Genomic DNA, 21,106 nt, shown 5'->3' with positions numbered 1-21,106 from the left:
AAAAGTCATGTTAAACATGTTCAATTGCATAATTATCTTTTATTGTTTAACTCCTGAACTTATGTAGGTCTGCCATAATAAAAAGGGGTTGATTACTTATGGACAAGACATTTCCGCTTTTCATTTTTAATACATTTGTAAAAACATTATCCCACTTTGACATTATGGGGTATTGTGTGTAGGCCAGTGACACATCTCAATTTAATACATGTAAAATTCAGGTTGTAAGAACAAAATATGGGAAAAGTCAAGGGGTGTGAATATGTTCTGAAGGCACGGGTACATCATAGACGCAATAAACCTTTGATAAATCATTTATTTTTATTTGAAATAATTCCAACTTTCCACTGATATATTGAACTAATATACAGCACTTTTGCAGTGCCTAAATAAAAATATCCAGATACTTAAACAAAAGTTCACCCTAAGTTAATGAACTAGAACACACAGTATTTTTGTTATTTTCTCTTATGAACCATACAAAGCTACACTAACGAATCCATATACCAAAACACGGAAAAAGCAAAACACTACTAAGGTTTTCCTGAGTGCCTCCCTAGTCCTCCATCTCTGGTCCCATAGGGCTGTGTGAACCAGACACAGTGCTGTAGCAGGCCAGGCAGCCTGGTTGTATCAGGGGACTTATCCTCCAGAGGATGAGGCGGCTGTCCAGGAGCTGAAAGGCGGGATGGAGGTGGGGATCCTTCTCCCTCTTCCTCTCTTTCCCCTTCTCCCCCTTACTCCTTCTCCTCCCATGGTGGTGGTGGAGTGACAGAGGGGGTTATTGATCCCACTCAGAGGAGTTCAGGCATTAGTTCCACCAGGGTGACTAGACTAGAGACAGACAGCGCTCTGTGAGCCACCAGTGGGGCCTACAAGTCAGGGCTGAGTGGAACTAGGATGCATCCTTCTGATTTTGATCTCCTCCACATCAGTTTTATTGACTGAAGCACTGTCTTGTGCTTCAGTTCCAATGGGAAAGGCAGTGGCCTTGCCTTGCTGGAAGCCAGGGTGAGCACAGCCTAGTGTGTGATCCCAGCTGCTGTTCAACAACTTGTGGTGATGTGATGAGTTCTCCATGGTTGGCTGAGGATGAGAGGTAATCACTCCAATCATCTGAGATGAGATGGCCACTGACCACAGCTATCAGGCCCTGGGTTAGCATGGCACAGTGATTGGACTACCAGTGGCTTGTGATCATGATGTGTGTGTGTGTGTGTGTGGATGAGTTCTCGAAGGACCAGCGATTTGTCCACTACACTGTCCTCGGGTAGTCTTCACTTCGCCATCTATTTCAAATTCTCTCCCAAAAGGTAAAAACATAATCTCATGCTTTAGTCATTTCCCCATCATCTCTCCCTCGGTGTCTGAGAGCTGCAGTCTCGGTCATCTTTTCAAAATCATACATTTCAATGGAAACGCAAACTAATATTTAGGTGGGTGAAGTTCGCCTTGCAGGGCATCTCACACGCTCCTCAAACATAACCAGAGATGCTCAGCATTAGCGCACAGTCTAGTTGGTATCTGGGCTGTCACTGTTAGCAAGAAATGTCTCTTGGCTTCAATGAGTCTTACAGGCAGCGCTGATGGTTCATCGTGTGGATGATTTTACAGAGCGTGTATGTTAGATACAGTGGTAGTTTGTGTGTGTTACAGCGGAAGTTTAGTTTCTCTGTGTGTGTGTGTGTGTGTGTGTGTGTCAGAGGCAGTCTCTTCCTCAGTGCCGTGAGGGCATCTAGGCTCAGTGCAACTTGTGTTATCAATTCCAAACAGAACAGTGTGTCAAGTCTTTTAGTCCAGTTTGCCTTCACTTCAAGTTTGGCTGTTTTCCCTGGGGACTATTCATTCCCCTGACCTAGGAGTGGCTGTATCCTCTATTCTCAGCATGAGAAACTTAAAAAGGAGAGAAAAAAGAAAAATGTTCCTCTTCATATTTTATTCTCCTTTTCATTCCTCTATCCTTGGGCTCATGACCTGCAGAGGGAACATAGTGGAGGATGGTGGTTAGATTTACAACTATTATTCATCGTCTCTGAGGATTCTAGAACTGTTGTGTGAACTGACGTGAGCCGGAAATGATTAACACAACCTCGCACAGCTGCCTGTCTGTCTGTCAGAGCCGAACGTCCATAACCAGCTTTCTCAGGTTGGGTCTAGGGAGTATGACAACGTGAGACCAGGTAGTGTATATGGCTCTGATGCCTGTGGGCAAAGTTTGCCATCTAGTGGTTATTGGTGGCATTACATAGCTATTCCAATTCATGACCACCAGTCAAGTCCACATCTATGACCCCCACCCCCTGTAGTGGTCACCATGGCCCCAATACATACCACAGAGTAGATAAGTACTTTAATCAACCAGCTTACTAACACAGTATAACAGAACCAGAATAGAGAGAGCAGTGAGGCTCACCTGTCTCGTCCCCAGCAGCCGGCCTGTTGTTCCTGTGCGTCCAGCAGCAGTCTGCGACCCTCCTCGTAGTCATCCTGGTCCACACTGATTAGCAGCCGGACCCCCTCTCTCCCCGCCGCCCTCCGCAGAGAGTCTGTGATGAACACCCCCTTCAGGGCCTCTAGCAGCGCTCCACTCAGATAGTCCCCCCAGAAGGCCTCCAGGTTGTCCAGCTCAGAGAACTTGATGTCACAGATGATGGAGCCCAGGTCGCGGGCGCGCAGCACGGAGGTGGCACGACTGAACAGCTCAAACTGCCGCTCCAGGGGCTGCTGCTTGTCCGAGGAGACGCCGCCGCGCAGAGCCGACTCATGCTCCCAGTATTCTGCTCGCACACGCAGACGAATGTCTGCAAGGAGGGGGAGGGGGAGGGTGAGGAGATGGAGGGAGATAGGGGAAGAGTGAAGGGAGGAAAGGAGAGAGAGAAGGGAGGAATGGGTAGAAGAGGGAGGGAGAGTGGTGGAGGGGAAGGTGTAGGGGAGGAGAGAAGAGGAGGGGTAGATGTAGAGGAGGGACAGGAGAGGTGATTTTTAGGGTGCAAATAGGTCAGACATATTCAAAAAGGGACAGAGGGAAATGGTAGAAGCAGGAGATTGAGCGGGGTGAGATATATCATGTACACGTGAGAGTGAAAATCAAATATGAGAAGGAGGGTGGGATCATTGAGTCAGAACAAAAGGAAGAGAGGTGGAGAGACAAAAACACAAAAGAAAATGATAAGAAAACTTTTAAATAAAGCCGTAATCACAGAATATTATCTGAAAAATGGTCAAGAACAGGCTATGGGAGGGTTGATAGACAAGTGCCAAAGTAAAGAATATTTAAGGGGAGCCTACTACATTCAACAGGACTGTATCTGACATTAAACTAGTGATTAGAGTAAGATACCACATAGAAATACTTACTGGTATTATATTTTCTTAACTCTTCTTGAACTGCACTGTTGGTTACGGTTTTGTAAGTAAGCATTTCATGGTAAAGTCTACACTTGTTGTATTTGGTACATGTGACACATAAAGCTTGATTTGGTGTAGGACACTGCTGTGTTATTAACTACAGTTGATAACAAAAGTCTGTCTTTAAGAGTGATACAGGTGAGGCAGAACTGAAGACAGCTGTGGAGCACAGAGGTGAATGTAATACCAACCAGACCGTCTACCATCACTAACCTGACAGTGGGAACAAATATGACCTGTTCGGGTCCAGAAGAGCATTACTCAGGATTTACAGTATGACTAAACAGATCTATTTTTCACAACACCCACTACCAAAAGCTGTTGTTGTAGTACTGAAATCAGAGGATGGATAACAAGCATATTCATCAAGGGAAGAACACCACCACACCACTGTACAGTTCTAATAGTCCACCCCCCATCATTATTCACCCAAGAGATTTCAGCCAGGCACTGTAATCTACACAAAAGCTCTACACACTGAAAGCTAGAGCTATAACTATGTAATCCATTTCTCTGAGTAATCACAAAGCTTGTTACACTGTACTTACAGTAATAATGAGTTATAGGTGGCACAAAACAGGCAGAAATAAAATGCTACTTGTTGTGAGGGTTGTAGGATTTTGTTAGGTCACTCTTTAACACTGTAAACAGCCCTTGGGATGGATAGCAACCTTTCAGTGACATGTTTTTGTTCTGTTTCAGCAACAGGATAATTAGCAGTCATGCAGCAACAGCACAGTGAGAAGGGTCAGGAGATACATACTGTACTGAGCAAAGGCAAGCAGACCTCTGTCTCATCCTCCTCTACTGCCATTATTCACCAAGCGCCCAGCAGAACCAGCGTCCTTCCGACTTTGCTGCAACAAAAAATCCAAACCTTCCCAGTCCCACACTACCCCACCAGAGAGATGTAAATAGATTGGCAAACTTTGTTTGAGACTACTTTCACGGAAACATGTTAGCACCAAACATTCCAAGAAAACAATTATTCAAATTAGAATATTCTTGTCAAAGAATGTCTGTTGCCAACATGGAGGATAGTTTGTCAAATGGTGTATCTGGATTTACCCCACCCACCTTGCCCTCCCCAACTTCATGTAACAGAAAATGGAGGAACGACAAAGAGAAGAACTGGATTTAAAAAGAGAGAGAAGGAATATGGAACGGAAAGGGGGACCAGAGGTCCAAAAACTCACATTGAAAATTAGACCACAGTCTTCTCTCTCAAAACACCTGTGGATGTGAATAAGAGGGACAGCTATGTGTAGTACCATACACAGGGAACCGGGTACCTACACATACCTTGGTCTCTGAAGACACCGAGACAGGTTTGGGTAAAGGAGAAACTGACAAATAGTTGCTTCCTCTAACGAGGACACAAGAAATAGAACCAGACCATTTAAACTGGAATGTTGTACCAAATGAACCAGGGACATGACTGTGCCTTAGAATATGTGATTCATTTCAGTTCTTTGTCTCCATCCACATTATTGTTCAGGCCCATGGGGGACAGCCTCTGGAGGGGCCAGCTTTGGAAAATGCCAACATTAGAAATGCAAATGTTGAATTGATTATGAATTTCTTAACATTTGTCAGAGAGAAAACCAAACACTGGTTCCTTCTTTCTTTGCTTTATAAGGTTGCAATGAGGAGGCAATACAAACACGTACTACTTGGACCATCGGGGAGGTTAGACAGATCTCCTACATGTACTGCCAACATTGAAAACATGCTCTGATTTATCAAAAATGTATCTTAAGATCAACTGCAAGTAGATTTGTAGATAGCTAAAATATGTGTTATATCACATCAGGCCAAATATGATAATCATGATCATATTTCATGAAGGTCAACTGTTAGTTTGCACACAAAGAAATCGGATACAGAAGGTGTTTGGAATTTTTTTTTTTTTCTTCCAGGAGGCAAAGTTATGGTACAAGGAACATTTCTGTCTCTATTGATACAGCAGCTCTTAGGACATTTGTCAATGAGGTTGATAGACAACAGTAAGACGAAAACAGTCCCGAAAATAAGACTAAATGCACACAGCCCCATAATCTGACATGTTGTGAAAAATAATTGAAGAGTTGCCTTCCCTCATCACTACTCCAATGTCTCACCAACATCTCCACATTGTTACTCTGGGGAGATGTTTCTGCATGTAAAATCATGGACCATTTCAGGAAATACATTGTCAATTTGGGGGCATTTTGTATCAGAAAATACATAGTTTGTCCCTAAGGCAGTGTTTCCAAACTCGATCCAGGGGACCCTAAGGGGTGCACGTTTTGGTTTTTGACCAAGCACTATACAGCAGACACAAATAATCAAAACTGAATGATTAGCTGATTATTTGAATCAGCTGTGTAGTGCTAGGGCAGAAACCTACATGTGCACCCAGGGGGGGCCCCAGGACCCAGTTTGGGAAACCCTGCTCTAGGGGATACATTTATCTCTCCCTGCCAGCAGGGTGTCAAATCAGCTAAAACAGGATGTGCAGCTGACAAGGCACAGCACTGCTCTGAGAGGAACCTGAAAGTCAGCTTCAAGCTAATAACATCTGAAAGTTACCAGGACTGCATAATACCCCTGTCAATTGTCAATATGGTAAAACATGTCAGATAAATAATAAACTGAGTAAAACTGTAACAATTGTGCAATTTTGCAATGTACAAGTCTAGCGACATGGGTCATATACTGTGTGGGGACTGTGATGTCAACACCTACTACACAATGTCCCCATACTTCTAAATGACTGCTCCTTCCTACCTACTTGTGAAAAATGGACTTGCTGAGAGCACCAGGAAAGGAAGGCCCTTAAAAACAATGGGAACATAGTGATTTTGTTAAGGTTACAGAGTCCTTTACGCTTCATCAGAGACAGATAGATCCATTTAGACAGAACAATAGGAGGCACAACTTTCATTTTCTCCCTTTAAAACAAGGAGTTGGTTAGATTCTCCATTCACCCCACAGAAAAGTACCCATTTACGAGGAGTCACTTGGTGCGAAGAGCTTCAACTCTTTATCGATCCGTTTTTCTGCTGAACGACAGACCAAGAGAGGGAGGGAGGGAGAGAGACAGGGGTAGAGAGAGACAGGTAGAGAGAGACAGGTAGAGAGAGACAGGTAGAGAGAGACAGGTAGAGAGAGACAGGCAGAGAGAGACAGGTAGAGAGAGACAGGTAGAGAGAGACAGGTAGAGAGAGACAGGCAGAGAGAGACAGGCAGAGAGAGACAGGCAGAGAGAGACAGGCAGAGAGAGACAGGTAGAGAGAGACAGGTAGAGAGAGACAGGCAGAGAGAGACAGGCAGAGAGAGACAGGTAGAGAGAGACAGGTAGAGAGAGACAGGTAGAGAGAGACAGGCAGAGAGAGACAGGTAGAGAGAGACAGGTAGAGAGAGACAGGCAGAGAGAGACAGGCAGAGAGAGACAGGCAGAGAGAGACAGGTAGAGAGAGACAGGTAGAGAGAGACAGGTAGAGAGAGACAGGTAGAGAGAGACAGGTAGAGAGAGACAGGCAGAGAGAGACAGGCAGAGAGAGACAGGCAGAGAGAGACAGGCAGAGAGAGACAGGCAGAGAGAGACAGGTAGAGAGAGACAGGCAGAGAGAGACAGGTAGAGAGAGACAGGCAGAGAGAGACAGGCAGAGAGAGACAGGCAGAGAGAGACAGGCAGAGAGAGACAGGTAGAGAGAGACAGGTAGAGAGAGACAGGCAGAGAGAGACAGGCAGAGAGAGACAGGCAGAGAGAGACAGGCAGAGAGAGACAGGTAGAGAGAGACAGGCAGAGAGAGACAGGCAGAGAGAGACAGGCAGAGAGAGACAGGCAGAGAGAGACAGGTAGAGAGAGACAGGTAGAGAGAGACAGGTAGAGAGAGACAGGTAGAGAGAGACAGGTAGAGAGAGACAGGCAGAGAGAGACAGGCAGAGAGAGACAGGCAGAGAGAGACAGGTAGAGAGAGACAGGTAGAGAGAGACAGGCAGAGAGAGACAGGCAGAGAGAGACAGGTAGAGAGAGACAGGTAGAGAGAGACAGGTAGAGAGAGACAGGTAGAGAGAGACAGGTAGAGAGAGACAGGCAGAGAGAGACAGGTAGAGAGAGACAGGCAGAGAGAGACAGGCAGAGAGAGACAGGCAGAGAGAGACAGGCAGAGAGAGACAGGCAGAGAGAGACAGGTAGAGAGAGACAGGTAGAGAGAGACAGGTAGAGAGAGACAGGTAGAGAGAGACAGGCAGAGAGAGACAGGTAGAGAGAGACAGGTAGAGAGAGACAGGCAGAGAGAGACAGGCAGAGAGAGACAGGTAGAGAGAGACAGGTAGAGAGAGACAGGTAGAGAGAGACAGGTAGAGAGAGACAGGTAGAGAGAGACAGGTAGAGAGAGACAGGTAGAGAGAGACAGGTAGAGAGAGACAGGCAGAGAGAGACAGGTAGAGAGAGACAGGTAGAGAGAGACAGGTAGAGAGAGACAGGTAGAGAGAGACAGGTAGAGAGAGACAGGTAGAGAGAGACAGGTAGAGAGAGACAGGTAGAGAGAGACAGGTAGAGAGAGACAGGTAGAGAGAGACAGGTAGAGAGAGACAGGCAGAGAGAGACAGGTAGAGAGAGACAGGCAGAGAGAGACAGGCAGAGAGAGACAGGCAGAGAGAGACAGGTAGAGAGAGACAGGTAGAGAGAGACAGGTAGAGAGAGACAGGTAGAGAGAGACAGGTAGAGAGAGACAGGTAGAGAGAGACAGGCAGAGAGAGACAGGCAGAGAGAGACAGGTAGAGAGAGACAGGTAGAGAGAGACAGGTAGAGAGAGACAGGCAGAGAGAGACAGGCAGAGAGAGACAGGCAGAGAGAGACAGGCAGAGAGAGACAGGCAGAGAGACAGGCAGAGAGACAGGCAGAGAGAGACAGGTAGAGAGAGACAGGTAGAGAGAGACAGGTAGAGAGAGACAGGTAGAGAGAGACAGGTAGAGAGAGACAGGCAGAGAGAGACAGGCAGAGAGAGACAGGTAGAGAGAGACAGGTAGAGAGAGACAGGTAGAGAGAGACAGGTAGAGAGAGACAGGTAGAGAGAGACAGGCAGAGAGAGACAGGCAGAGAGAGACAGGCAGAGAGAGACAGGTAGAGAGAGACAGGTAGAGAGAGACAGGCAGAGAGAGAGACAGGCAGAGAGAGACAGGCAGAGAGAGACAGGCAGAGAGAGACAGGCAGAGAGAGACAGGCAGAGAGAGACAGGTAGAGAGAGACAGGTAGAGAGAGACAGGCAGAGAGAGACAGGTAGAGAGAGACAGGGAGAGAGAGACAGGTAGAGAGAGACAGGCAGAGAGAGACAGGTAGAGAGAGACAGGTAGAGAGAGACAGGTAGAGAGAGACAGGCAGAGAGAGACAGGCAGAGAGAGACAGGCAGAGAGAGACAGGCAGAGAGAGACAGGTAGAGAGAGACAGGTAGAGAGAGACAGGTAGAGAGAGACAGGCAGAGAGAGACAGGTAGAGAGAGACAGGCAGAGAGAGACAGGTAGAGAGAGACAGGTAGAGAGAGACAGGTAGAGAGAGACAGGCAGAGAGAGACAGGTAGAGAGAGACAGGTAGAGAGAGACAGGTAGAGAGAGACAGGCAGAGAGAGACAGGTAGAGAGAGACAGGTAGAGAGAGACAGGTAGAGAGAGACAGGCAGAGAGAGACAGGTAGAGAGAGACAGGCAGAGAGAGACAGGTAGAGAGAGACAGGCAGAGAGAGACAGGTAGAGAGAGACAGGTAGAGAGAGACAGGCAGAGAGAGACAGGTAGAGAGAGACAGGCAGAGAGAGACAGGTAGAGAGAGACAGGTAGAGAGAGACAGGTAGAGAGAGACAGGTAGAGAGAGACAGGCAGAGAGAGACAGGTAGAGAGAGACAGGCAGAGAGAGACAGGTAGAGAGAGACAGGCAGAGAGAGACAGGCAGAGAGAGACAGGTAGAGAGAGACAGGCAGAGAGAGACAGGCAGAGAGAGACAGGTAGAGAGAGACAGGCAGAGAGAGACAGGCAGAGAGAGACAGGTAGAGAGAGACAGGCAGAGAGAGACAGGCAGAGAGAGACAGGCAGAGAGAGACAGGCAGAGAGAGACAGGCAGAGAGAGACAGGCAGAGAGAGACAGGCAGAGAGAGACAGGCAGAGAGAGACAGGTAGAGAGAGAGACAGGCAGAGAGAGACAGGTAGAGAGAGACAGGTAGAGAGAGACAGGCAGAGAGAGACAGGCAGAGAGAGACAGGTAGAGAGAGACAGGTAGAGAGAGACAGGTAGAGAGAGACAGGTAGAGAGAGACAGGTAGAGAGAGACAGGTAGAGAGAGACAGGTAGAGAGAGACAGGTAGAGAGAGACAGGTAGAGAGAGACAGGCAGAGAGAGACAGGTAGAGAGAGACAGGTAGAGAGAGACAGGTAGAGAGAGACAGGTAGAGAGAGACAGGCAGAGAGAGACAGGTAGAGAGAGACAGGCAGAGAGAGACAGGCAGAGAGAGACAGGCAGAGAGAGACAGGTAGAGAGAGACAGGTAGAGAGAGACAGGTAGAGAGAGACAGGCAGAGAGAGACAGGTAGAGAGAGACAGGTAGAGAGAGACAGGTAGAGAGAGACAGGCAGAGAGAGACAGGCAGAGAGAGACAGGTAGAGAGAGACAGGCAGAGAGAGACAGGCAGAGAGAGACAGGTAGAGAGAGACAGGTAGAGAGAGACAGGTAGAGAGAGACAGGTAGAGAGAGACAGGTAGAGAGAGACAGGCAGAGAGAGACAGGCAGAGAGAGACAGGCAGAGAGAGACAGGTAGAGAGAGACAGGCAGAGAGAGACAGGTAGAGAGAGACAGGCAGAGAGAGACAGGCAGAGAGAGACAGGCAGAGAGAGACAGGCAGAGAGAGACAGGTAGAGAGAGACAGGTAGAGAGAGACAGGTAGAGAGAGACAGGCAGAGAGAGACAGGCAGAGAGAGACAGGTAGAGAGAGACAGGTAGAGAGAGACAGGTAGAGAGACCTCTCTCTATTCCCCTTTGACCAAAGCTCTTTCTTTTTTTGGTTTGTGTGGTTTGAGCGTTTAGTGTTCGTTCTCTCCCTCTCAGTGTGTGTGAGAGGATGTTTTTTCCTGACACACGAGTCGGTCTGTTTTGAACTGCGAACATAGAGAAAGGAGAGAAAGAGAGAGAAAGAGACAAGCACAGTTGGATTGGATATCTGTCAATTTGGTTGTTTCTCAAGATCAAGCAGGCAAGCTTAACACTGGTTCAAAGGCAATCACTTGGAGTTTGAATTGTTTTTGATGCCTCCAAGTCCACTGTTTAACATTACGGTTTAGGTGGACAGTTTTACGTCGCTTCTAATCGTAGGTTACAGTTTGGTATAAGAAATTGTAACCACAAATAACTGAAATACTGTAACTGAAACGCTTGAACTGAGAAAAGGAACTGATGTGAAAACAAACTGACTGGTAAGATAGTAGAGGTAGTAATGGGTTTGGTCTGAATGCTGTGAGGCAGCATTGGACTGGACTGCCCCATCTATCTCTGCTCCCCACACTGGGAGCTCATTCAGGGGTCAGAGATGAGATACAGCATGCGGTTACACAGCCCTTAACACAACACTGTTGGGTCATTTTCCTCAGAACTGCTCAAGCAAAGGTTCCAGAGAAGCTGTCGGCGGCCATGTTATGTTCATATAAAGATAGAATTCGAGTTAAGACTGACAAGAGGACTGAGATCAATGGATCTCTGAGACCAGTTTGACATTTTTTTATTGAGATTCCAGAATGAGTTTAGCCTCTTTTTGTTTTAGTAAACCAGAATCAGTTGAGTTGTTTGAATTCTGAGAAAGGTATTTGTGATCACTGACCAGAGGTATCTACTGAAGTTGATGCCACAAGAACCACTGGGACTCAGTTAAAAGGCTCCATTTTGATGGCTGCTTTAGAAGAGTAGTTTACCCCAAAACTAAAGTTAATCAGATGTTTTCAATATGCATGTAGTGGGATATACACCAGACTAGACAGAGTGGAATATGCACTCAGTTATCACTTTTGAGGAAAACATCTGTCAAACTTTAGCTTTGAAGTGAACTACCCCTTTAAGAACATTTTTTTTCAGGTCAGTTTGAGCTTTGAGTCATTTGGAGAGTCCGAGCATGGTATTCAGAAGAGGGGTCAGGTTCAAGGTCGCATTACGGTGATTAAGAAACTTCTGGAATATTCTACACATATTTCCAAGGACTCTTTGGTCAGTTCTGTGAAACACTGAGGCCAACACCCCTCTTTAGAGTAATAGACAAATCATGGAACATTCCAGAACACTTTGTGGGGAGCATTCTGTTTTTTCTGAATGGGGTAAGGAGGAACAGGATAGCTAGAATAATACACAGGCATTGAACACAGAGCAGAGTGGCAGCCCCCCCTCGTTCTAAGGGGGAGGGCCTCTTTTACCTTGGGCATCGGGCCAGACTGACGAGAGAGAGCGACTGAGGTGAGCACACACTGCAGATCGTACGGACAGAGTGAAAGGCCAGACCAGACTTTTTTTTTTTTTGTCCAGCCTTTCTCTCCGCTCTCTAGGTCCGCTCTCTAGGTTACTCGATCTGAGTCACAATCCTGAGTCAACCTGGTGGGGATCAAATGCGGAGTCAAGACAGCAACATGTTCAGAGGCAAAGCAACAACACTGTGTATGGTACATGGCTGGGACTGTGAGGGCAAGGCTACTGCAGAGGGCAAGGGGCAGGTATCCCTCGGTAGATTGTTTAGGGTTTGATCACTGGGCACTTAGTGCAGTTGATTTAGAGAAGGCTGTTCTGATCGACGGGGACAAAATGGCACATTTGAAAGGGTTGCAGTGTTATGTTGGAGCGCTACGAAGCCAGTGGAAAATCATAAACATATTTGTCTCCCTGAAGAAGAGACTTCATGGATTGCGAAAAGTTGTTAAAATCAGATCATGTTGATAAATAAGCAGTATCGTTCATTAGTACGTGTCAGGCTGTGGGAGTGGCTGTGTCTGGGATAGCCACAGTACGAGGGGTTAGTTGGCTGTCAGGTAGGCTAGATACAGCAACAGAACTGGAAGGGCTAAGGGCCTACTGACCTGGGCCCGGTTTCCTGATAGCGATTGAACTTAGGCTTCAGAGTGTTTTAACGATGCATCTTTCCTATAACGGCCAAAGATGTAACATGTTTCCAAAAACACCGCGCAGAGAGAACGTTCACCACGTGGGTCGTTGAGGCTTGTGTCCATACTGATAGTATTGAAAGAAAGGCAACGCTGCCCTCGGATCAGCTTTCTCCATTCAAATCTTAACTTAACATTAGGGGCGGCAGGTAGCCTAGTGGTTAGAGAGTTGGGCCAGTAACTGAAAGGTTGCTGGATCGAATCCCAGAGATGACAAATGACAAGGTAAAAATCTGTCATTCTGCCCCTGAACAAGGCAGTCATTGTAAATAAGAATTTGTTCTTAACTGACTTGCCTAGTTATATAAAACATGTGATAATCAAGATTTGCCACATCATTGCACATATTAGGCATGAAATATATACAGACACAATTACAAGTAGCAAAATAGAACTCCATAAATGATTGAAATATATATATTTAAATTTATACCAAGCTGCTTGTTTGTATCAATTGCAAAGACATTGTCAATTTTGTATTTGTTGTCCACTTTGTTGGTAAGTTTTCAGCGGTCACAGATGCAGATAGACCATGTGATTCTATGTTTAGCGGAGCTCTTCTGTGTGTAAAGTGACGCGGGAGGGCAAAAAAAGCATCTAACGAACCACTTCGCTGTTCTATGAGTGGTCTGAGACAGGCGTTAGATTACAAGAGTAACGTTAATAACGAAGGTTTTGGGAAACAGCTCTGAGATTTAATAATGGTCCTACAAAGGTTCTAACAAACTTAGCTTTAAGATGCTTTTGGGAAACCGGACCCTGGTCTGGGAAGATGTCAGCAAGTGAGAGGCTATCAATTCAACTTATGTTCAGTACACATTCAGAAATTCAGTGGGACTTTCTCTAAACTTTGTTAGGGATCGGAGAAGACAGACAGTACTACCAACATAAGAGACAGGAGACCTACCAGGCAGGGTTCTTAAGAACAGGAGCTGAAAAAAACTGGGTAAGTGAAAGAGAGGGAGATATGTCGGGGGTGATGAAAAGTAAGAGAAGAAAAATGGAGAAAGGGATAGCACAAGCAGTAGTTATGTAGCCTGGGTACCAGTCGGTTTGAGATACCATTCCACTCGTTGTCATGCCAAATGAGTGACAAGCAGTGGCATGATCACACAAACAGATCTGGGACCAGGCTAGTAGTTATGCTATATGAAGAAGAAAGACAAGCTCGGCTGACAAGTGTATAGCAGACGTATAAGTGAAAGACAGGTGGTTTACTGTCTTCTACACTCTAACTGTCCTTCCCCTGGGCCTCAGTCTGGACCACAGGCTAGTTATTACGAGGCAGCATTCCAACCATGCGTGGCAGCTATAGTATGTAGGTCGAAATCATACATTTTTCCCACAAGTATTGTCACAAGAGAGCAAGGCAGCTCTCACATTATTTTGGTCTGCACAGAACAGACTAAATTGTTCCATTTAAGGAGCTTGTGGGTTGATGCCGAAATGTCCCATTGAAACATAACACGCTTGTGAATCTAAGGTTGAATGCCACATTGAAATGCCATGTCCTACAACTACACTAAGCCTGCTGTGCCGTGTGGAGCTCAGACAGAAACGCTGACTCACACTGCTGTGCTGTGTGGAGCTCAGACAGAAACGCTGACTCACACTGCTGTGCTGTGCGGAGCTCAGACAGAAACGCTGACTCACACTGTTGTGCTGTGCGGAGCTCAGACAGAATGCTGACTCACACTGCTGTGCTGTGCGGAGCTCAAACAGAAACGCTGACTCACACTGTTGTGCTGTGCGGAGCTCAGACAGAAACGCTGACTCACACTGTTGTGCTGTGCGGAGCTCAGACAGAAACGCTGACTCACACTGTTGTGCTGTGCGGAGCTCAGACAGAAACGCTGACTCACACTGTTGTGCTGTGCGGAGCTCAGACAGAAACGCTGACTCACAGACAGAAACGCTGACTCACACTGTTGTGCTGTGCGGAGCTCAGACAGAAACGCTGACTCACACACTGTTGTGCTGTGCGGAGCTCAGACAGAAACGCTGACTCACACTGTTGTGCTGTGCGGAGCTCAGACAGAAACGCTGACTCACACTGTTGTGCTGTGCGGAGCTCAGACAGAAACGCTGACTCACACTGTTGTGCTGTGCGGAGCTCAGACAGAAACGCTGACTCACACTGTTGTGCTGTGCGGAGCTCATACAGAAACGCTGACTCACACTGTTGTGCTGTGCGGAGCTCAGACAGAAACGCTGACTCACACTGTTGTGCTGTGCGGAGCTCAGACAGAAACGCTGACTCACACTGTTGTGCTGTGCGGAGCTCAGACAGAAACTCCGACTCACACTGCTGTGCATTGGGTGTGTGAATTCCTCTCAGGGTGCATCTCAATAGTCTCAAGAGGCTTCCTTCCATTGTTTCCTCCCCATTATCTGAATGGCCAGGATAGGTAAAGCGCAAGTATTAAGGCTGGATGGTTATTTAGTTTGAGACACTAGTGGGTAATGGTGAAGACAATGGCTGACATAGGCATAGTATATTTAATAGATAGGAGTTGTAGGCAAGCCAACCCAATTCCCCTCTGTGCTACGGTCATCACGAAATAACAGACCAGATAGATTTAATTTCATTCAGTTTCTGGTTATTTTTGTTAGTGTAGCAGGGGGCACACAATCAAAGTCCCCGGGAGTGTGTAAAACGCTGTCTGAAACCCTGGTGATAATGTTTGAGTGTGAGACAGTTTGACCACCACAGAGAGCATATGATGACCAGGTTGAGGGGTTAAGTCAGGTCAAACACAGCCAGTCAGTATGGGTTGTATTTACTGATGAGCGGTCACTCATTCACACATGCTCTGCTCTGACAGTATTGTTACAGCACAGCCCACTCAGGCCAACATGCCTGCAGGATAGTTTTGATCTCCCAGGAGGCCCATGCAAACCATTCTCAAACCAGCAACGGTGGGACGGTCAACTTATGGTCAGGGTATAAGCTGAGCAGAGGGAGCAAACTGAAGTCGTTATCTTATGTGAGGACATGAACACGGCTCTGACTGACATGGAGTCAAGGTTGCTTGATATGGACATTAAGTTTAAACTTACTGGTGAGACAAGGTGGTGACTGGGACATTAAGTTTAAACTTACTGGTGAGACAAGGTGGTGACTGGGACATTAAGTTTAAACTTACTGGTGAGACAAGGTGGTGACTGGGACATTCTGATATGGCAGAGATGTTTAGTATCATCACTGTTATTAAGGGCTGTTGGGGTGATGGTGCTTACAGCTTCTCATTAGAAGTGAGATAGAAAATGGATGTAAGCCAGAGAGAGAGAGACTCAGACACATGTATGATGGCAAGAGAGGAACCCAGAGAGAGTGTGGTGAATGAGCAAGTGGGTTAAAGATAGAGATGGAAAGAAAATAGAGAAAGAGAGATGGAAGGGAAACTAGAGAGAAAGAGAAAGACATGGAGGCGGGTCTTACCGCAGGTCACTTTCTCAGGTATAGGTAGGGGAGGAGTTTCAGGGATTCCCGTTCTTCTTCTGTGGGAGGTGGGCTTGCTGGTCCAACGGCGGCCTTTACCCCTCTTCTTCCGTAGGGGGGCAGGCGTTGGCCTGGCAGAGTCAACACCTATTAGACAGACACAAAAAACAGTCAATCAGCAATGCTTAACTGGTGCAAATCCAGACAATTTCAGAAACAGTCACTGACATTTCTTAGAGACAAGTTCAGGCATGCACAGATTGTACCGGAGTGTAGCTTACCCCCCCTCCATTGCTGGGTGGCGTGTTCGTCATGTGATTCTGTCTGTGCACAGGGGTCAGTCAGTCCAGATGTGCACACCTGTCTTTTGTCCTCTGTCCCGTAGTCCACTCTGAAACGTTCTGGTGATACTGAGAGGTAGATTAAGGTCAGACACTGACACAGCAGAGTGTAGACAGACAGGCAGATAACACACAGCTGGGAGGAGTAGGCCTACAGGTGATTATGACAACATTGTCTCTATTACTGCATGTTGGCTTCCAGTTATGAACAGCACTCTGTTACAGTCCATTACCTGTCCTCCTTTTCTTGCGGGACACCAAAGGCAGGAGGTCGTGTCGCGTCAGGACTCGCAGCAGCTGCAACAGGGGCTCCAGGTTACCCTCACTGAGGTACCCACGTCTCTCCAGCTCCAGCAGCAGTTCTAGCCCACTCTTGGGCTTGTGGCGGGCAGCGGTAGGGCAGGCCAAAGCAGGAGCCTTGGGCTGTAACCGCCGCCAGGCCTCCAGGAGCACTGGGCTGGGGGAGACTCCTTTACTGGCCTCAGGGTCTTCCTCACCGGGCTCGCTGGTCCAGCCAGCTGGGTCCAAGGGGTGCCCTCCGGCCGGATAGGTCTCATCCAAGAGGAACGACAGCACCTCAACGTCTGTCTCAGTCAGTTGAGAACCGACAACTTCAAACATCTCGTGTAGAGAGAGCATCCCATAGTACGTCAGGCACTCAGTCTCATCCCAATACAGAGAGTCTCGGAGAGAGTACCTTGGACGACGCATGGTTGCCATTGTTAACAAGATAGCTGGCTATCCTTTCCCAATGCACCTTGGCCAGACGTTTCTATGTGATAAGAATAAAGTTAATTAGACAATGTGAGTAGCAATGAAGTAATGACTCAAAATGTCAAACTAAACAACAGGATAAACCACTGGCTAGGTTTATCAGGTTATCAAATAACAAGCCAGATAGCAGCCACAACGCGAATGGACCATACGATATTGACATGGACAGTTACAGGCTTGAAAATGCAAGCAACTGTCTAATAATAACCGATGTGGAGGTGTGAACCACAAAGCTACTTCGTTTTCGTTGAAGCTACGTTAGAGAGCTCGAGATCTCGCCGAGCCACCATGCCTTGCAAGTTCAAACTGTGTTGACAGTGCAACAAATTACGTTACGTAACAGACGTTCCACTGCTAGAAGAAAAAAAAACGGCACTTTACATTTAGATTGACAGCCCTTGAAAACGGTCCAAAATAGAGATGGTCCCTCATACATAGCTACATTTCTCGAGTTGATAGCAAGCTAGATGGAAACATCAAAATAATTAGTTGCAGCTGGAAGAACCATTTGGGTAGCTAGATAGCCATCGTTAGCTACGAAATTATCGCTAGCTAGCAACGACAACAGCTGACTATACCATGAAGATGAATCAAGACGTTCAAATACATGTAAAGACTAAAGGCGGTAATTCATTGTCAATATAATATTGTTAATCGTTGCAACAAGCTAAATAATGTGTTATTTTGTGAAACTCGCCTTCGTTGTTCGAAGATGGTCAATGTTGTCAACACAGCTGGGGTGTATTCATTAGTCAGATTTGGTTCTAAAACGTGTTGTCTGTTGCAAAACGGAAACCGTTTGCTCTAGGAACCAAACGGAAGCAAACAGAAAAAATGGAACAGGAACGAAGCGGGGAGGGACCTGCTTAAATGTATCCAATAGAAACTCGTTTTCGTTGCAAAACGTTTTGCAACTGAATCCACTAATGAATACGCCTCGTCTCGCACGCAGAGTTGGCAGTCGAACAACAACAGGCAGTAACCAATCACTGCACTTACTTCTTACTTTTTTAAGACATGTTGGCAGTGATCTACCGCCATGATGAGGAGGACAACAGTGGGTAGGTAGCGAAGAGACGAAGATGCTGTTGTCAGACCTACTCATTTTATACATGAAGAATGTGAATGAGGCAGTATTGCTGATGACAGTATAGTGATCTATCAGATCATTTTCCCGGAATATCTAATAAATATCCTGTTGTTTTCACTTTGTACTATGACCAGCACCGCTATGCTATTACCACAAGAAATCACGTCCCATCGAGAATTAATGTTTTATTTTATTGGAGGATTTTAAGGCTACATATAAATGTGTTCTGTGTGTCTATATGGCAAAAGCTGCAGCTGTCATCCCCCTCTTCAAAGGGGGAGATGCTCTAGACCCAAACTGTTACAGACCTATATCTATCCTACCCTGCCTTTCTAAGGTCTTCGAAAGCCAACATATCAAACAGATCACCAACCATTTAAAATCCCACTGTACCTTCTCAGCTATGCAATCTGGTTTCCGAGCTGGTCATGGGTGCAACTCAGCCACGCTCAAGGTCCTAAAAGATATCATAACTGCCATCGATAAGAGACAATACTGTGCAGCCGTATTCATCGACCTGGCCAAGGCTTTCGACTCGGTCAATCACCACATTCTTATCGGCAGACTCAACAGCCTTGGTTTCTCAAATGACTGCCTCGCCTAGTTCACCAACTACTTCTCAGATAGAGTTCAGTGTATCAAATCAGAGGGCCTGTTGTCCGGACCTCTGACAGTCTCTATGGGTGTGCCACAGGGTTCAATTCTCGGGGTGACTCTTTTGTCTGTATACATCAATGATGTCGCTCTTGCTGCTGGTGATTCTCTGCTCCACCTCTACCCAGATGACACCATTCTGTATACTTCTGGCCCTTCTTTGGACACTGTGTTAACTAACCTCCTAACTAACCTGCCATACAACTCTCCTTCTGTGGCTTCCAACTGCTCTTAAATGCAAGTAAAACTAAATGCATGCTCTTCAACCGATCGCTGCCCGCACCTGCCCGCCCATCCAGCATCACTACTCTGGACGGCTCTGACTTAGAATATGTGGACAACTACAAATACCTAGGTGTCTGGTTATACTATAAACACTCCTTCCAGACTCACATTAAGCATCTCCAATCCAAAATTAAATCTAGAATCGGCTTCCTATTTTGCAACAAAGCATCCTTCACTCATGCTGCCAAACATACCCTCGTAAAACTGACTATCCTACCGATCCTTGACTTCTGCGATGTCATTTGTAACATTGCATCCAATTTGCTGAGTAGAGTGTTGGAGGCTGTCTATTACAGTGCCATCCGTTTTGTCACCAAAGCCAACTATACTACCCACCACTGCAACCTGTATGCTCTCGTTGGCTGGCCCTCGCTTCATACTCGCCATCAAACCCACTGGCTCCAGGTCATCTACAAGTCTCTGCTAGGTAAAGCCCTGCCTTATCTCAGCTCACTGGTCACCATAGCAGCACCCACCCATAGCACACGCTCCAGCAGGTATATTTCACTGGTCACCCCCCAAAGCCTATTCCTCCTTTGGCCGCCTTTCCTTCCAGTTCTCTGCTGCCAATGACTGGAACGAATTGCAAAAATCACTAAAGCTGGGGACTCATATCTCCTTCACTAACTTTAAGCATCAGCTGTCAGAGCAGCTCACAGATCATTGCACCTGTAGATAGCCCATCTGTAAATAGCCCATCCAACTACTTCATCCCCATATTGTTTTTTGTTTGTTTTTTTGCTCCTTTGCACCCCAGTATCTCTACTTGCACATTCATCTTCTGCACATCTATCACTCCAGTGTTTAATTGCTAAATTGTAATTACTTTGCCACAATGGACTATTTATTGCCTTACCTCCCTAATTTTACCTAATAAATAAAGGTAAAATAAAAAATAAAAAATTCTGACCGTATGAGCGCTGGGCTCTCACAGATCCATCCAGACATGATGCTGCAGGTCTCTTCTCTCCAGCTCCGAGAAGGGTTGGTCTCTCTGAGGGTGGAGGCACACACTCTCTCCCCTCACAGCACTCTTTCTACCTGGGGGATTCCACAGAGATACACTGATTTTCTACACATCCAATGCCCATAATCTATGCGTTTTATATCCTGTATTAATACTAGAGTAAAGATTGTCTTGGGGCCCAACCACCTTGCATCATAGATCTAACCCACCTCTGCGCATCTCCAATACAATGTCTCTCACCTGTTTCTCTGGACTAATGACCACCAGGTCTCCGCCCTGTTGAACACAGTCGACCCGACCGCTGCTCCAGCTCCTCCTCTCAGTGGAGAAGAAGTAACACCTGGAGGAGAGGATCTTCCAGGCCTTAAGACAAGGTGTGTGAGGCGATGATGTACACAAACACACACATAAGAACACATTCATGCACATTGCACACCCACATGCTCAAACATACAGAAACACACATACACAAGAACATATTCATGCATATTGCACAAACACACAGTATATAGTGCATAGAAATAGAAGAAGGACAGATAAATCAAGACACTGCTGACCTTGGGTGAGCTGGTCTCTGAGTGGACAGTGTCGGTCCACAGGCAGGAAGTTGACCAGCTCTGTAGGCATCTTCTGAAGGGGATCCCTATACCTCACCGTGACAACAAAGTCTCTGTTCAAAATCTCCTCAGTTTCAGAGAAACTTATGAGATCTAACTGAAGTTGGTTTTTAGTTTCTGCGACCCTCACATGCTCTCACCTCAACTGGTCATAAAGCTTTGATCACAACAACAGTGTGTTTGTGCAAAATGGTACGCAGCATCATCTGGATATGTTTGCAACAAAAGTTCAACATTTACCTTCTGCTACCATTTCTGTCGAGCCGTCTAGTCATACAGTTTGATGCATGTATTGGATAAATCCACCGTATGCACCACACAAAACGCACTACAACTGCCTCTACAATGCTGGAAGGCAAACGCAGCA

General features: G+C 46.5%; 1 protein-coding gene across 5 annotated transcripts; it reads right to left on the bottom strand.

The window, feature by feature from the left end:
• Positions 1–19: 19 nt before the first annotated feature.
• On the bottom strand, positions 20–20,474 carry dedd1 (death effector domain-containing 1). 5 transcript variants are annotated; one of them, XR_002949669.2, is made up of 8 exons: positions 20,363–20,474; positions 20,066–20,196; positions 16,586–17,124; positions 16,293–16,421; positions 16,012–16,158; positions 2,414–2,801; positions 2,090–2,202; positions 20–1,974 (listed from the first exon to the last, which is right to left on the bottom strand). XR_002949669.2 is itself a non-coding variant. In XM_024390225.2 (7 exons), the coding sequence occupies exons 2-6, from the start codon at positions 17,070–17,072 to the stop codon at positions 2,114–2,116; spliced, it is 1,191 nt and encodes a 396-aa protein (XP_024245993.2). In that variant the 5' UTR covers positions 17,073–17,124; positions 17,824–17,918; the 3' UTR covers positions 20–1,974; positions 2,090–2,113. The 5 variants fall into 5 exon arrangements, 2 of the variants coding, with proteins under 2 accessions (XP_024245993.2, XP_024246002.2); XR_002949668.2 differs by lacking the exons at positions 20,066–20,196; positions 20,363–20,474 and adding an exon at positions 17,824–17,918; XR_002949670.2 differs by lacking the exons at positions 20,066–20,196; positions 20,363–20,474 and adding an exon at positions 17,508–17,683.
• Positions 20,475–21,106: the final 632 nt, after the last annotated feature.

Source organism: Oncorhynchus tshawytscha, linkage group LG03, assembly GCF_018296145.1.
Source record: "Oncorhynchus tshawytscha isolate Ot180627B linkage group LG03, Otsh_v2.0, whole genome shotgun sequence".
Lineage (NCBI taxonomy): Eukaryota > Metazoa > Chordata > Actinopteri > Salmoniformes > Salmonidae > Oncorhynchus > Oncorhynchus tshawytscha.
The sequence above is the reverse complement of the archived record's forward strand: the minus strand, read 5'-3'. Positions and strand labels throughout refer to the sequence as shown.

Coding starts and splice junctions, on each gene's coding strand:
- dedd1 (XM_024390225.2), bottom strand. CDS start 17,072: ATGGCAACCATGCGTCGTCCAAGGTACTCTCTCCGAGACTCTCTGTAT. Junction 16,159..16,292: donor CACCCAGCAATGGAGGGGGG/GTAAGCTACACT, acceptor TCTGTCTAATAG/GTGTTGACTCTGCCAGGCCA. Junction 2,802..16,011: donor ACCTGAGAAAGTGACCTGCG/GTAAGACCCGCC, acceptor CCCTCCTTGCAG/ACATTCGTCTGCGTGTGCGA.